Source organism: Elaeis guineensis, chromosome 1 (genome assembly GCF_000442705.2).
Source record: "Elaeis guineensis isolate ETL-2024a chromosome 1, EG11, whole genome shotgun sequence".
NCBI classification, from domain to species: domain Eukaryota; kingdom Viridiplantae; phylum Streptophyta; class Magnoliopsida; order Arecales; family Arecaceae; genus Elaeis; species Elaeis guineensis.
In genome coordinates, this window is record NC_025993.2 from 161,575,427 (window position 1) to 161,593,125 (window position 17,699).

At 41.1% G+C, this 17,699-nt stretch overlaps 1 protein-coding gene across 1 annotated transcript; it reads left to right on the plus strand.

Annotated features, from left to right (window-relative positions):
• The first annotated feature begins 11,922 nt into the window (after positions 1 to 11,922).
• On the plus strand, positions 11,923 to 17,209 carry LOC105039530 (cellulose synthase-like protein D4). The gene is made up of 7 exons (XM_010915713.3): positions 11,923 to 12,235; positions 12,664 to 13,227; positions 13,326 to 13,718; positions 13,843 to 14,647; positions 14,728 to 15,135; positions 15,333 to 15,709; positions 15,838 to 17,209. The coding sequence occupies exons 2-7, from the start codon at positions 12,755 to 12,757 to the stop codon at positions 16,796 to 16,798; spliced, it is 3,417 nt and encodes a 1,138-aa protein (XP_010914015.1). The 5' UTR covers positions 11,923 to 12,235; positions 12,664 to 12,754; the 3' UTR covers positions 16,799 to 17,209.
• The last annotated feature ends 490 nt before the right edge of the window (positions 17,210 to 17,699 follow it).

Below are 17,699 nucleotides of genomic sequence, written 5' to 3' on the forward strand. Positions count from 1 at the left end.
TCGTGTAGAAGAGAAATTATCATTTCATCAGAATTACAACACTCACTATCACCCTCAGAAGAAGCAGTCAACATAGTGGTGTTAATGGTGGAGCGGTCGTGGTGGTGAAAGGTAGTGGCGTATGGATTGGGGATGGGGCAGTAGGATGGTGGAGGTGGCGGCTGTGTAGAACAATATGCCATCTGGAGTAGATCGATAGTATCGGTTTAGGATCCAAAACAAACGCCACTTAAATCAAATAAAAATATTGAAAAAAAATTGAAGAGAAAAATAAATTTATTAACAAAATAGGGGCTGAAACAATGTGCCCTACATTTTTTCAAAAAAGGCTCATGAAAACTATCCCAACAATAGACGATGTGTTATCAAAATTCTCTATCATTCTCTTTCCTTTTCTTTCTCATGTCATACACCAAAAGCGACACCAAAGATTCCTTTAACAAGAGCATCAGTGGGAGGTTTGGTTCCTACCAAACTTTAGGTGCCCATACCTATTAGAAGATAAAATAAAGTTCTACTGCAAGATAAAATTTTCAATTTATCTATTCTATATCAGCATTGAGAACAAAGAAACTAAGCTGTAGAGTTTGTGATGACAATAACAACAATGGTGGCGATAGTGGTTGTTGTGTTCAAAGGCTCATGGTCTGGCCCATGAGATATCTGACCCATGGGGCTCATGATTTTATCCCTCTAAATTTCAATTCAAAGGACACTTCAAATAAAAAATATGACAATCAATATGAGACTAATGGTATCTTTTCTTCTTATTATCACCATAGCCCTCCTGATTAAGAAATTATTTGTATATAGGTTGAAGTTGCCCTTCTTCTTTATCATCACCAGTGGTGGAGATGGTGGGAGTGATAATGACCTTATGGTAGTAGGGATGATAATAGACTTGATGATGGTAGTGGTAGCAGTGGTGCTGGTAAAAACATTAAAAATGGCAGCAAGGGTGGCGGCAAAAATATTAGAAGTGGCAACGGTGGCAGCAATAACAATATTGTTAATAGTTGAAAAGATAGAGATGGTAGTGGCAGTTGTTGTGGTGATAGGATGGTGGTGGTGGGGGTAAAAATATTGATTGTGAATATTGATGTTGGTAATAATAGAGGAGGAGATGGTAGTGGTGGTAGTATTGGCGGTGATAATAGAGGTTATAAAAAAAAAAGATAAATTATATTTTTAGTCTCTGAATTAAATTAAATTTTTTTAAAAGGTCTCTAAACTGTAAAAAGCTAAAGTTTAGTCTCTATACTTTCTAAACTATTTTAATGTGTTCCTTTTTTCGGATTTCGACTATTTTCTCTCACCGACAATCCCAACTGGTGATACCCGATGCTTATATGGCGAGAAACATTCGATGAAGATGACATGGCATAGATAATATATCATATGAGTGATGACGTGGCATAATAGATGAATTTTTTTTACTAGCATGGCATAGGTGATAACGTGGCATCAGCTGTGGAATTTTTCGAAAGTGTCCAATTACCTAGTGACATTTTAGTACTCATAGGTAACGTGGTATAGATGATATGGTATGGATAATGATGTGACATCTGCTGTGAAATTTTTTAAAAGTATCCAATCACCGAGTGATATATCGATACTCATAGATAACGTGGCATAGATGATGTGGCATTGGTGACGATGTGGCATCTACTATAAAATTTTTTGAGTGTCCAATCACCAAGTGACATATTAGCACTCATAAATAATATGACATGGCATCTACTATGGAATGTTTTTGAAAGTGTCCAATAATCGAGTGACATGTTAACACTCATGGTGATGTGGCATCGATGATGATATGGCATCTGATGTGAAATTTTTTCAAAAATATCCTATCACCGAGTGACACATCAGCACTCATTAGTAATGTGGCATCTGATGTAAATTTTTTTCAAAAGTATCCAATCATCGAGTGACATATCAGCAACTAAATGTCACGTTAGCATCCATATGCCACGTCATCACCCATATACTATAAATTATATTTTGCATCCTCAAAGTTTCGCAAATGTTCTTAAATGATCCTTATACTTTAAAAAACTCTAATTAGTTTCTTTGATTTTCTTGTGTGATTTAGTTTATCTTTTTAGCATGATGGTAGAGAAGATGATAATTTGGATGTGGGAAGAGTTATTGGATACATTTGAAAAGCCGAAAATGACAACAATATTCAAAATAGGGAGTTGGGGTCTGGACTCAAAGATGGTTCCAAAGTAGATCAGATTTGGAGATCTGAAAATCGTTATTGTGAATATAGCAGCGACAATGAAAAAGTATGTAGTCTTGGCATTCTCAGTTTCACCATTGTTGAGCTCGCTACTGCTATTAAATTTTTTCTTGAAAAAGAATAGATTGGTAATCATGGACTATACAACTAAAGATCTCAGGCATTTGCTCCGATTAGGATAGAATAGATCCCCTAATAAGGATCTCAATTGTTGCTTTATGGTTAAAAATTTTTTTAAATTAGGTCTTTTGATTTTCAGATATGATTTAATTTAAATTAATATGATTTTGATAGTTAAAACTAATATTAAAATATAATACATAAACTAAAAATAAAAAAAATTATTTTGATAACATATTATTATATTATTAATTTACTCCATCTTCAATCATACTCTTAATCCATCCTCTTTTTCATTCTACCTTATATCAGAATAGATATAAACATATACAAGAAAAGAATTTATATCGTCATAACTACTGTCTATTGCTGCAAGACTCTTGTCTAAGTTAGATACGACTGAGGGGTGGATGTCGATTGAGGGTGGAGGCACCCCGAAAGAGAATCTATATGAGAAGTTCACTCACGTTGAGGGCTCTCCGATGGGGGATCCTTCAATGATTAAATTAGTCAGAGCTTGAGAATAGTAGAGAAAATGAGGAGAATGGTGAGTGCAAGAGTAAGAGATGATATTCTCTTTCCTAATTGGCTTATCTAAGGGTCTCTTTGTTATCTCTTTAAATAGAGGGTAGAGCCATAGGCCATTTGGCCCCTAATCACTAGGTTGCTAGGCCTCAATCTGATAGATTGTTAGGGTAGAAAATTCATCTACTAATCCATGAATCAGAATTGTTAGTCATGAATGTCAGTTATGGATCGTGCCCATATTCTGAAAGCTATTAAGAGATTTCAAGAATCACCCATATGGCTGAGTAGGCTGACGGCTTGAGGTCGGTGCAAAGTTGAGGCTTTGTTTTAGATGTGTTAGTGCTCGTGAAAGTCATTGGGCCACATTTCCTATTGTTGGTTGGATCTCGACCTTGGAGTCAGTAATCGTTCGAGTCGGAGTTCAAACAGAAGTCGGTAGCATGAGGTTGTTCATCCTTGGCTTTTTGGCTCTCCATAGTAATCTTGATGAGTTATTGGGGAATGCTCGCTCATAACTATGTTCTAATTAGTTTGCTTTTAGTCGGCTTTCTCAAATTGACATTCTCAAGTCGAACTTTTCACCTTAGCATTTAAGAGCTTGCCTTTAGGAGGTCGGTCTTTGAAAGACGACTATGGCAGCTTGGTCTTCATCATGAGAATTTCTTATCATGAGAGCTTTGAGTTGTGGGAGTTTTTCTTTTTGAAAGCCTTTTTTTTCTTTAAGGTCCTTTGATCCTATTTATATAGATGTGGAGCAAGAATCTATTATAGTTGAAGGTAGAAATCAATGGATAAGATATAACTCTCTTCTTATGAGCCATCACATTCTTTCTGTATTTGGATTTAGATATGCCATAACAATCCTTTCATTTCTAGATTTGGACCCGGCTCCCTGTTTTGAATATTGCTGTCATTTTCGACTTGTTGAATGCTTCTAGTGACTCATCCCGCATCAGAATCATTATCTTCTCTGCCATCCTTTTGGGAAGGTTAAATTAAGTCATATTTGAAAAATCAAAGGACTTAATTAGAGATTTTTTTAAGTATAAGAACCATATAAAAATATTTATGAAACTTAGAGGATGAAAATATAATTTATCGTAATGATGTGGCTTGGGTGATGATGTGGCATTTAGTGATTGGATACTTTTTTAAAAAAAAATTCATAGTCCATCCATGCCATGTCCTTGCCCATGCCATGTCATTACTCACGTGCCACATCATATATGCCATAGCATGTGTGGGCGCTGGCGTGTCACTTGGTGATTGGTTATTTTCGAAAAAGAATTATACATCACATATCGTGTCATCACTCATATCACATCATCATACATGGCATACCATTTATGCCATGTCACCTATGAGTACTGACATGTCACTCGATAATTGGACACTTTGGAAAGAAATTCTATATCATATGCCACATCATCATCTGTACCTCATCATCATGCATATGCCACATCATCAATGCTATGTCACCTATGAGTGCTGACATGTCACTCCGTGTTGAACATTTTTAAAAAAATTTTATAGTGGATGCCACATCATCACCCATATCATGTCAGTAAAATAAAAACTTTCATCCATTGTGCCACATCATTACTCATATGCCATGTTATTTATGTCATATCATCTTTGTTAGATATTTTTTACCATGTAAGTATCGACATCTAAAATTTTTGGTAAAAGAAAGTGATTGAAATCCAGGAAAAGGACTATATTAAAATGGCTCAAAAAGCATAGAGACTAAATTTTAATTTTTTATAGTTTATGGATTGTTTAAAAAATTTGATTTAATTCAAAAATTAAAAATATAATTTATTTGAAAAAAAAATGATGGTGGAGTTAGTGGTAATGGTATAGGTATTAATTGCAAAGAGGATGATAGTAACGGTGCGGATAGTGGGAGTTGATGGTACAGATGATGGTAGGAGTGATCATGTTCATTGTACAAGCAGGAAGGTGATGATGGCATGAAAAGATATGGAGCAGTAGTCGTATTCAAAAATTTTTTAATTATTATTTTTTAATATTTATTTTTAAATTAATCTACTCTTCTTTCTAACTTATTTATCAAAATATGATAGTTTGGCTGAGTGGGATCCGATGTGGCGACATCATATGTTGAACATGTGATTTCAAGCTGAGATGGCACCCCACGATCAATATTTTCAAATATAAATTAAAAAATAAAATTACATATTGAAAATATGATTCCATGGTGAAATTGCATCTTCAACATCCAATTTTTCTCTTTTTTTCTCTCTCCTTTGTATTGAAGGTTTTTTTTTTCCGCTCCCTTGTATCGAGGGATGCGGATGGAGGACGGAGGGGTCGGGGCTGGGGAGAAGGGGTGGTGGTGGTTGCATGGGGTGTGGGTTCGTCGAGGCCCATTGGGGAGAAGGGTTTTGGTGGTCGCACGATGTGCGAGTTTGTTGGGGCCTGCTGGGGAGAGGAGGGGGTCGTATGAAGCCAAAGCTGGGCAGCGAGTGCGGCACGAATGACAGTGGGGCGGGGCCACGGCACGAATGGCCGCAGCCTGGGCCTCACGAAGGGAGAGGAAGGTGGCCATGGCAGCGGGCCAAAATGGGCGTGGGGCTCAGGAGAGACAGCACAGGAGAGCGACAGCCAAGTGAAGGTGCCATCGATAGTGCACCAAAGGAGAGTGGATACAGATCGGCTACTAGCAAAGAGGTGGAGGAGCGATCGGTGGTGGGGTGGGCGGAAGGGAAGGGAGAAACGAGAAAAAAAGATTAATATTAAATATTATTATTTGATGAATAACAAAATATTATTATTTGATTAATAATAAATTATTATTATTTGATGAATAATAAACTATTATTATTTGATGAATAATAAAATATTATTATTTGATAAATAATAAATTATTATTTTTTGATTAATAATAAATTATTATTATTTGATGAATAATAAATTATTATTTAATTAATAATAAAATATTATTATTTGATTAATAATAAAATATTATTATTTGATTAATAATATTATTTTAAAATATATTTATCACTAAAAATCAATAAATATATTAATGATTAAAATAAAAAATTTATATAATAATAAGATATATATTATTTTTAAAATAATTATATAATAAATATAAATATTATTTTAAAACAATATATTTACTAAACCAAAAAGAATCCAGTGCATCGTGTGGATAATATGCTAGTAATAATAATAATACAATGCGGCATCGGAGGAGGCATGGAGCAGTGACGAGTGGATGGAGGAGCCGTAGATGATGCCGGAGGGGGCTGGCCGTAGAGAATAAAAATTTTATTTGAATATAATGATCTTTTTGTTTTAGCTTGCAGCACAGCAAGGGTCTACCCATATGTCATCCCCTGGCACAAAGGTCGCATCATAGGTCGTCCTCTTTTGTATGCTAGTCTAAAAAGGCATGTCAATATTTTTTTTTTCAAAATGAGATGACCTAGAGGTCACCCCCCTGAGATTCAGGGCTCAGCCCATGATGTTCGAAAAATAGTTTTCTTGCATTTTTTTATCTTTGAATAAAATTTTTGATTCAAATATTTTTTTATTATTCATCAAATAATAATAATAATTTATTATTAATCAAATAATAATAATTTATTATTAATCAAATAATAATTTTTTATTAATAAAATAATAATATTTTACTATTCATCAAATAATAATATTTTATCATTAATTTTTTTTATTTTTTTAAATTTTTTTTTCATTTCTCCCTTTTCTTCCTCCCACCCCATCCCTCCGACTGATCCGCACCCACCCCCCTCCGATGCACCATCGGTGGTACATCCACTCGCTCGTCGCTCCTCCACACTGTCCCTTCTAGGCCCCACTCTCATTCTGTCCTGCCACCATGGCCGCCTCCTCCCCTTACGAGGCCTAGGCTGTTGTCGTTTATGCTGCATCTGCCATGGCCCCGCCCCGCATCGTTCATGCCACACCCGCAGTCCACCTCTGGCTCCATGCAACCACCACCACCCCCTGGGCCCTTGCGAGCTCGCATGCCGCATGACCATCAAATCCCACTCCCCTCCAGGCCTTGGTGAACCCACACCCCGTGCGACCACCGCCACCCCTTCCCTCCAGCCCTGGCTCATCCGTCTTCCGTCCGTGCCCCTATTGTCCTCCATCTGCGCCCTCGATACAAGGGAAAGAAAAAAAAAATCCTCGATACAAAGGAGAGAAAAAAAAAAGGAGAAATAGCATGTTGAAGATGTGATTTCATCGTGAAATCACATTTCCAACATACGATTTTATTTTTTAATTTATATTTAAAAATATCAACCATGAGATGCCATCTCAGCTTGAAATTGCATATCGAACATGTGATTTCGAACTTGAAATCGCACGTTCAATATGCGATTTCACTGCATAGGATCTCACTCAGTCAAATTAGCATATTTTAAAAATTAAGTTAGACAAAGGGATGAACTTGAAAATAAATATTAAGAAAATAACATTTAAAAAAAATCCATCGCATCCACACACATGCGATTTTTTTTTGGGTACGATGGAGGAAATAAGGTTAGGGGTGGCAATTGGGTCGGATCAGTCATAAATGAATCGGATCAGATGCAGATAGAGTCAGAAAATATCAAAGCTGAACCCGATCTGTTTATTAAACAAATCAGATTTTCAAATCTGAACTTGACCCATTTAATAAATAGGTCATCTGACCCGATCTGTTTAACATGTTTATTAAATAGTTAACCTATTTAACTGATCCGACCCAATCCGTTTAACCTATTTATCGTTTAACCTATTTATTAGATGAATAACCTGTTTAACTGACCCAACCCAATCCATTTAATATATTTATTGTTGTATGCTATGATTTTTGTTAGAAAAAATAAAGATTAAGATGAATTCAATTTTTTAAGAATAACCAAGATGAATTAAATGATATGACAAATAGCTACCACAATCAGTTTCACTTGTGTGATTGCAATTTGCCTAATCCTATCTCAGAACTGAAGTATATATCATAATATTTTTCAAAACCCAGATTTAAGACAAAGTAATCAAAAAAATTGTCAATCCTGTATAATGAATGGTGGTAAAAGTAAAATTATCTTTTATCAATCAAAAATCTTAATAAATTGGCTGCAATTTTCACTTGAGGCTGAAATTTAACTTTTCAAGTTTTGACGCCTCAAGAAAGAAACTATCTGCCAACTCTCTTTCAATTATAACTCTCGTCAGCGTAATAATGCATCTCTTGGTCAAATCCTAAAATGATAGACAAGATGATCAATATGATTGCTTAGGAATAAAATGTTATGCCTAAATTATGTGAATTGGATGACAAGTTTTGACTCTATCCAAACCAAGATGTTGAGCAATAGAGCTCTCTAGTACAGGTTATACTAATAATTCTATTAATTGCTGTAACATATCAGATCCTAACCAAGTTATTGAAACTACTAATGCATTAACAGGATCAAGAAGAGATACCTTTTTCAGCATGTCATGATCCCAAATTTTCAAAATAAGCAAATCATGTAGCCCATCTTCCACAAGAAAGTCAAAAGTCTCATCCCAGATAGAGTTTAAGCTCTTTTTCACAACCTGCACTAGCTCACATTATTTTGAAATTCAAAAGGACAACAAGCAGCAGGAACTTATGTAGATCACATGTTTACCCTTGTTCTGTTACTTATTTCAGTTTTCAAAATGATACTGTATCTGAAAATCATCAGAATAGCAAAAAATGAAAAAAAAAGATCCTTGCATATTAAAAGAATACAAAATAGTAACCTACGAGCATGATAAAAATTTGAGAATACAAAAGAATACAAAATATAAAAATAGTAATCATTTTATCTCTAATCTAGATTGCTAAATATTTAAACATCAAGTTATAGATGAAAGTCTAATTCTCATATCATCAAAAATAAACAACCATAACAATAAAAACAACGAAGGAAAATGGGCAAAATATTAGAAAGCAGCTGCAAGCTAAAACGAGCACTATCATGATAGATAGAATATGCTTTTTATGATACACAGAAGGTGACATAACAAACAATAATATCCAAATATTGATCACACCACAGATCTGTCGGGATATTAACTCTCTCCCACATCCTAGTAACTGAAGCACAATATACATACATCTAACCTTCGCATATAAAGCAAGCCGATCGAATTTTCAAAGCATAATCATTGCACATGTTGATCACCATGAAAAAAATAAACATGAAAATTCAAAAATCCTAGATTAAGGATTAAGAAAAGTATACCTTGAGGAAGATTAAGGAAGCATGGAAGGAGGAAAAGGTCAAAAAGAAAAAAAAAATTCTTAGATCTCAAGTGGCCAACCTCCTTAAGCGACGGCCGTTGGAGAAGAAAGCAGCGACCAGGCAATCACCGAAAGAAAAAAAAGAAAAAAATTCTAAATGGCTAGATCTCGAGCGGCCAAGCCACCAAAGTGCCAAGCAGCACAAGCCCTCAAAGATCGATGATGAAAGAGGACCGTCATCGAAGGAAGAAACCAGAGAAAGCCGCGGGAGGGGATGGATTTCACAGTTCGCCCGGCCACCGTTAGAAAGGAAGTTGCAAGCAACTGGCCATTGAAGGAGGAGTGGAGGAGCGAAGGAGGAAACCCTAGATCTAGAAGTCGAGAATGGGAGGGAAGATGAAAGATCAGACACCAGAGAGGCAGAGCCGCAGAGCGAACGAGCGAATGCTGAAGGGTTTCGGATTTTTTTAGGATTTTAGCTTTTATATTTAGTGGGTAGCAGATTCACGGATTACAACCTGATCCGATCCGATCCGATCCAATCTATTTAATAAACAAGTTAAACAGATCTGCTGTATGAAATCTGAATTCGATCCGATTATTAAACGGATTAAATAAGTCGATCTATTTACGATCTGAAGCCGTTTAATACAAATTCAAATCTATTTAAGATGGATCGAATACGGATCGAATTGATGAATTGGATTGATTTTTGCCACCCTCAAGTAAGATTGCCCTCTGCCCCAAAATTATATATTTATTAGGTATTACTTATAATTATTTTGACGGAATTGCACGGAAGCCTCAAACAACCGAGAACATAATCAATCCTCCGTGGTCGGCTTGAAGGTTCTGTTCTTCTGAAAGCACCTGCTGCTTTCTTTTCATCTATCCGTATCTTCTAATGGTTTCCCATCATTTTTATTCACTCCCTGTAGACATCTTATTTAATATTGTATAATTACACATGAGGAAAGTATCTTACTAGCCCCTGTCATTCTCCCAAAAAAAAAAAAAAAAGAAAAAAAAAAAGCCCTCCGAGGCCAGCTGAATGCACTCTCGCGGCCTGATGCGGGGCTGTGGTTTCATGGTGCCTTGAACGAGGGAGTGCATGGCCATGTCCCATCGATTAAGTGAGCACACTTTAATTTTAATTATAACAACCTATCGCCTTCGAAACCACCCTCCAGCTCTTCCTTCTTCTCCCTGAACAGGAGAAGCATCTGGAGTTGCTACACGCATGAGACAATTTTGAAAAACATTTGCATGGCCAGTTCCCATACAAAGTTTGGTTGACGTCTGAGGGTACGTAAGACCATATAGAATAATAAACTTAGAAAAGCTCTGTTCTTTGTTATGGAATTATGTAGTTTTCCTGTGTATATCTCTTTGGATCATTGGCTAAGCCATGATTACTAAAAGTCTAGAATAAAAAGTAGATTTTTGGTTTTGTGGGTTTGGAGAGTACAGTGTGCATATGGTTCCAAAATTCCAGTGGATTGGCTATCTACAAATTTAAGTTGGATGTCACTGACACATCAAATAAAATTGTCTTCCTGCCAATTAATTGTGTCGGAAAATGTATAATAATGTGATTTTCAAAGAAAATATCTGGTAATAAAATGAATTACTCATTGCACTATATTCATTTTTTAATTATTTATTTCATCATTAACAAGATCTGCTATTCAGTAACCACACAGGACGCTCCATGTAACTTGCCAAAGAATCAAAATCCAGTACATGAAGCAGCTCCTGAGTACCCGTTCCATGTACTCCCAATTACGATCAAGCTCCAGGATCTCCCAAGTTAGTTACCTAGTCAGGCGATATATTTCCTTCGACAAACTATGAAGTATTTTCGGATGATAGATATATGAAGCTATTTGGTCTAAAGCCTTTGGAAGATAAGGATCCAATTAATGGACCTTCATGTTCTGGCTGCCAGAGAGAACGCTTCTAGACTCATGATTTGACGATAACTAGAAAGAAAATCAAATCACACATATCTTTGTGAGACTTTTTAATTGAAGGATGTTCATATAATTAATATCTGCTTTCCAACAACTGGCCAATATACTGCATTTTGAAATACTCCGTGAGCTCAAATACATTGCTCCAGAGAGATGACGCAATTCTAATGCTACCAAAACTGTAAACGAAAATCTAGACACCAATGGACTTGATCTAATCAAGATATCAGGTACTCGGGTATAGCACAAGCTACAAAAAATTCCCACGGGTTAGGGACACGCCTGATTTTCTGGAGGCCTCTCTGTCTACTAAATCTGCCACCGCTCTCTCCGAGGCTTCAGGTCAACCACCTTCCCTGCCACCACCCTCACTCCACCTGCAAAGAAGAACGCTGCGGAATGGTGTGGGAACAAGTTGACGAGACCAGCTTTCTCCCTAACGTTGTATGAGCTGTTCCCAGGTTTTCCCAACGAAGGGAGAGTGAGTTGCATTGAGGTGTAGCTAGTTTCTTTCCTTCCCTAGGCTCTCGCCCTGTGGCATTCTGTTGTTAATTATTCTGACAGGATTCAATGGCTAAGCGAGTGTCGTGTGAGCCGCAACTGTGTAGAAACTAGAAAGAAATGAAGGGCCGTGAGCCTCGCCCGGTGCTTGATTCCGACACCAATCACTCTCTATAACACCCTCCTTAAATACCGGGCAAAGAGTTCTTCCCCTTTTAAATAGTATTGACCTAGTCTCCCACCATCAACTTCCTACCATACCAACCCTTCCTTTTGACTCAGCCCACGCCTTTTCTCTTCGTCCTTATCTCTCTCTTCCTCCGAGCTCATGATGGTTCGCATTAAGCTCCTCTGCTGCTCCCATGCATCACCAATGCCTGCAAGAATTGCCATTCCCTGATGTAGTAAAGTTACACAAGGTGCAATCATTAGAAACGCCAGTTAGGCCTTCGGATGGTGGGATGGGTCTCTGGACTCCGGATCAGAGGAGAGGAGAGGAGAGGAGGTTCTTTAAACTGGACGGAGCAACCGAAATTGTATTCTAGGGACATCTCTTCACAAAAAACCAAGGGATTGGGCTCTTAACAAGCATGATCAATGTGCAAGCCGGTGAGCAAGCTTCCTCCCGAGGGTATAGAAAGAGAAGCATAATGCTCTAGCCTTCATTTTGGATGAATGATTGCTATATATTAGTAAATGCTGCATTGAAATAAATCTAGGATCCATGTCTGAAGACAATTGGTAGGGGATAGCAAGTGTTTATTTAAAATGTTCTTTGTTATTGCGTTATATTTTCTTGCACACTTGCACTTCATTTACAAGAAAATTTAATTTACAGCCACAATGTAAGTACATTAGAATTTAAATTTGCAGAGCAACCTACTTTGATATGCTATGTTTCCTCTGGTGCTATGAGGCATTGGCGGGTTCAGATTTACATTTTGCAGTGTTCACTTTGAAACTTTGTTTCCTAGAATACGATGTTTTAATGCAACGCACCAGTGGTTCGAATTGATGCCCAGTGCGAAATTTTTCAGGTTTGCTGAAATAGAGATCGATAATGAAAGCCTTGAAACCAAAATAACGATCGGAGATTAGAAGAGCAGAGGAAAAGAACCCCTTAGAAAGATGGCATCGAATCAACCACACAATCCATCGAAGAAGGCAATCCGCAACCCGGGAGGTGCCGGCTCTCAAAGCAGCCGGAACACGACCGGGCAGACGGTGAAGTTCGCGAGGAGGACGTCAAGCGGACGGTATGTGAGCCTCTCAAGGGAGGATATCGACATGTCAGGCGAGCTGTCGGGGGACTACACAAACTACACGGTCCAAATCCCTCCGACGCCCGACAACCAGCCAATGGACGGAATGGAGCCGCAATCCGTGGCAATGAAGGCCGAGGAGCAGTACGTGTCCAACTCGCTCTTCACCGGGGGATTCAACAGCGTCACCAGGGCACACCTCATGGACAAGGTGATCGATTCGGAGGTGAGCCACCCCCAGATGGCCGGTGCCAAGGGCTCCAAGTGTGCCATGCCTGCCTGCGATGGCAAGGTCATGCGGAACGAGCGGGGCGAGGATATCGATCCCTGTGAGTGCAGGTACGCAGGCCTCGTCCTTTGGCTCAAGAACGCTTCCGTAATTCTGCGATGAAAGAGTTATTGTAATACTAAAACATGAATGCCGGGATGCATGGCAGGTTCAAGATATGCAGAGACTGTTACATGGATGCCCAGAAGGATGGAGGCACATGCCCGGGCTGCAAGGAGCCCTACAAGATAGGAGACTACGAGGACGAAGTGCCCGACTTCAGTGCCGGCGCCCTCCCTCTCCCGGCCCCCGGCATGTCGGTGATGAACTCGAACAAGTCGCTGCTGATGCGGAGCCAGACGGGGGACTTCGACCATAATCGCTGGCTGTTCGAGACCAAGGGAACCTACGGCTACGGCAACGCCTTCTGGCCCAAGGACGGCATGTACGAAGATGACATCGATGGGGGCACGGGCGACGGCATCCCCGAGGCCACAGACAAGCCTTGGAAGCCCCTCACTAGGAAAATTCAGATGCCTGCTGGCATCATCAGCCCTTACAGGTGGGTGATCTATATGCAGTTGTGAAGAAGTTGTCGTCATAATCTCCTTACCCATTGTGTGTGTGTGTGTGTGTGTGTGTGTGTGTGTGTGTTTGTGAGTCTAATTAGAAGAAGGGTGACTCAGGCTGCTTATAGTTGGTCGGCTGATCGGCCTCTTCTTCTTCCTGGGGTGGAGAGTGAAGCATCCCAATGAAGAAGCAATGTGGCTGTGGGGACTGTCGATCGTGTGCGAGCTTTGGTTCGCCTTCTCCTGGCTGCTTGATGTGCTCCCAAAGCTGCGCCCCATCAACAGGGAAACCGATCTATCAGTCCTCAAGGACAAATTCGAGATGCCGTCCCCTGACAACCCCACCGGGCGGTCCGACCTCCCCGGAGTCGATGTGTTCGTGTCGACAGCCGATCCGGAGAAGGAACCGCCGCTCGTTACCGCGAACACCATCCTATCAATTCTGGCCGTGGACTACCCGGTGGAGAAGCTGGCATGCTACGTATCAGACGATGGAGGGGCTCTCCTCACCTTCGAGGCCATGGCGGAGGCCGCCAGTTTTGCCAACATCTGGGTTCCCTTCTGCCGGAAGCATGACATCGAGCCGAGGAACCCGGACAGTTACTTCAATGTGAAGGGTGATCCGACCAAGAACAAGAGAAGGCAAGACTTCGTGAAGGATCGGAGGAAGGTGAAGAGGGAGTACGACGAATTCAAGGTGAGGATCAATGGCCTGCCGGATTCCATCCGGAGACGGTCCGACGCGTTCAATGCCCGGGAGGAAATGAAGATGTTGAAGCACATGAGGGAGAGCGGTGGCGACCCGCTCGAGCCGATCAAGGTCCAGAAAGCTACGTGGATGGCCGATGGGACCCATTGGCCTGGGACTTGGGCCTTTTCCGCCCCCGACCACTCCAAAGGAGATCACGCCGGCATCCTCCAGGTAATTAAATCAACCTCTCGTCTCATGAACTCTTCCAGAATCTTGAGATCTTATTGGATTGATTTGACCGGCTGCTGCAGGTGATGCTGAAGCCACCTTCGGCTGATCCACTTTTGGGGCTGCCGGAGGAGGAGCAGATGATCGACTTCAGCGATGTGGACATCCGGCTGCCGATGATGGTGTATATGTCGCGGGAGAAGCGGCCGGGGTACGACCACAACAAGAAGGCTGGGGCGATGAATGCGCTGGTGCGTGCATCGGCCGTCATGTCCAATGGTCCCTTCATCCTGAACCTGGACTGCGACCACTATATCTACAATTGCCAGGCCATCCGCGAGGGCATGTGCTTCATGATGGACCGCGGCGGCGAGCGCATCTGCTACATCCAGTTCCCCCAGCGGTTCGAGGGCATCGACCCTTCCGACCGCTATGCCAACCACAACACCGTCTTCTTTGATGGCAACATGCGCGCCCTGGATGGCATCCAGGTATATATCCACACCTGCCACCACTAGTTCAGCTCATCATCATAAAACCTACCGCAGTGTAATAGATTGGCGATGAGGGAGCTTGGCAAAACGGGATGATATTCCGTGGCACACCATGAAATTTTGGAACCGACAAACTAAGAATATGCAATCAAAGTCGCTAGCTAACGATTATGGTGCATGATTACTTGCTGCAGGGCCCGGTGTACGTGGGAACTGGCTGCATGTTTCGGCGATTTGCGTTGTACGGGTTCGACCCTCCAAGTACGGTGGAATACAAAGGGTGGTTCCTCAAGAAAGAAAAGAAAAATATGTATCCCACGGACACGGAGACAGAGATGCAGTCGCTGAAGGCCGAGGATTTTGATGGGGAACTTAATGCAGCGCTCATGCCTAAGCGCTTTGGCAACTCGGAAGCGCTTGCGGAGTCCATTCCAATCGCCGAGTTCCAGGGCCGGCCGCTGGCGGATCACCCGGGGATCAAGTATGGCCGTCCACCCGGTGCCCTCAGGGTCCCTCGCCCGCCCCTCGATCCTCACACCGTTGCCGAGGCCGTCTCGGTCATCTCTTGCTGGTACCCTTCCTGATCGATCACCTTAATTTCTTTTTGCCGAAGAAAAAATCTACCTACCAAATGGTTCGGGCTGTCCATCGGCCCATCGAGGCCAACGACGTAACAGAAGAGTACAATTGGTGGTGCAGGTACGAGGACAAGACGGAGTGGGGGGACCGTGTGGGGTGGATCTATGGGTCGGTGACGGAGGACGTGGTGACGGGGTTCAGGATGCACAACCGGGGGTGGCGGTCCGTGTACTGCATCACCAAGCGCGACGCCTTCCGAGGGTCGGCCCCCATCAACCTGACGGACCGGCTGCACCAGGTGCTCCGCTGGGCCACCGGCTCCGTGGAGATCTTCTTCTCGCGCAACAACGCCCTCCTCGCCTCCTCCCGGCTCAAGTTCCTCCAGCGCGTCGCCTACCTCAACGTCGGCATCTACCCATTCACCTCCATCTTTCTCCTCGTCTACTGCTTCCTCCCCGCCCTCTCCCTCTTCACCGGCCACTTCATCGTGCGGACCCTCAGTGTCGCCTTCCTCGTCTACCTCCTCATCATCACCGTCTTCCTCATCTGCATCGCCATTCTGGAGGTCAAGTGGTCCGGTGTCGGCCTCGAGGAGATCTGGCGGAACGAGCAGTTCTGGCTCATCTCCGGCACCAGCGCCCACTTCTACGCCGTCGTCCAAGGCCTCCTCAAGGTGATGGCTGGGATCGAGATCTCCTTCACCCTCACCTCCAAATCAGCCGGGGATGACGTGGAGGACATCTACGCCGACCTCTACATCGTCAAGTGGACGTCGCTCATGATACCACCCATCACCATCATGATGGTGAACATCATCGCGATTGCTTTCGGGTTCGCCAAGACCGTGTACAGCGAGACGCCCAACTGGAGCAAGCTCATGGGAGGAGCTTTCTTCAGCTTCTGGGTGCTGGCCCATCTCTACCCCTTCGCCAAGGGATTGATGGGAAGACGAGGGAAGACGCCCACGATTGTGTTTGTGTGGTCGGGGCTGATCGCCATCACCTTGTCGTTGCTTTGGATCTCGATCAACCCACCAGAGGGTGGGGGGGCGGCTGCAGCTGGCACCTTTCAGTTTCCATGATTCCCGTCTGTAACGCGGAGCTTCCGCCTCTTTGGTCTGAAGGAAATGGACAAACCATCACGGATCGATGGTTTTTCGTTGTTTTGGGTCGAAGATGGTCGGAATTGGATCGCAACAAATGAAAGATTTTGGTAGATCGGCATGGATGTTTTGGCTCGCTACAGAGCAGGGGAACATTCAGGAGAACTCTGCAGACAATTTAGTGATTTCGAACTTTGTTCCAGAGTTTCTGGTTTTACAAAACATAAGAGTATTTATATTCTTTTCCTGTCTTTGGAAGTTGTATTGATGTAAGATTGTAAGTATAAAGACGTCTTTCCTGTGTCCTTGGAGTGTGTGAATTGCTGGTGATCTATCTTGGCGTAGAGCAATAAACTGGACCTGTGAATTGCACAGATCGGATGCCATTAAGCTTGATTTAGATTGAATACCGGTAAAATATCAATATATTTATATTCATATTTATTTTATATAGTAAATATAAATATGAATATAGATATTATTTGGATGTAAAAATTTATATCTATATTTATTTTAAATAAATACAATAAAATTTTAATGCTACAAATATGGATATAATTTAGATAATTAAATTTTATGATTACAGAATTAAAGATATTATTAAATAGATGATAAATCAAATCAATAATATGTTTAGATAGTTATATATTTTTTAAAAAATTAATAAGTACTATATAAAATTGTATAGGATTACATATGATATTCGGATACGAATCAGATAATCATCCATCCATATCTATATCCATTTTTTTTTTTATAGATACATGAATACGGATACGGATATTAATTAAATCTTCAAATTTTTGTCTATATCCGAATTGATTTAGATAGAAAAATGGATCCGAGCGGATAATATTCATACCACTTTCACCCTTACTTA

Excerpts from the sequence above, each read along its gene's own strand:
- LOC105039530 (XM_010915713.3), top strand. The coding sequence starts at position 12,755 with ATGGCATCGAATCAACCACACAATCCATCGAAGAAGGCAATCCGCAAC. Across the intron at positions 13,228-13,325 it reads ATCGATCCCTGTGAGTGCAG|GTTCAAGATATGCAGAGACT; the intron begins GTACGCAGGCCT and ends GATGCATGGCAG. Across the intron at positions 15,136-15,332 it reads GCGCCCTGGATGGCATCCAG|GGCCCGGTGTACGTGGGAAC; the intron begins GTATATATCCAC and ends TACTTGCTGCAG.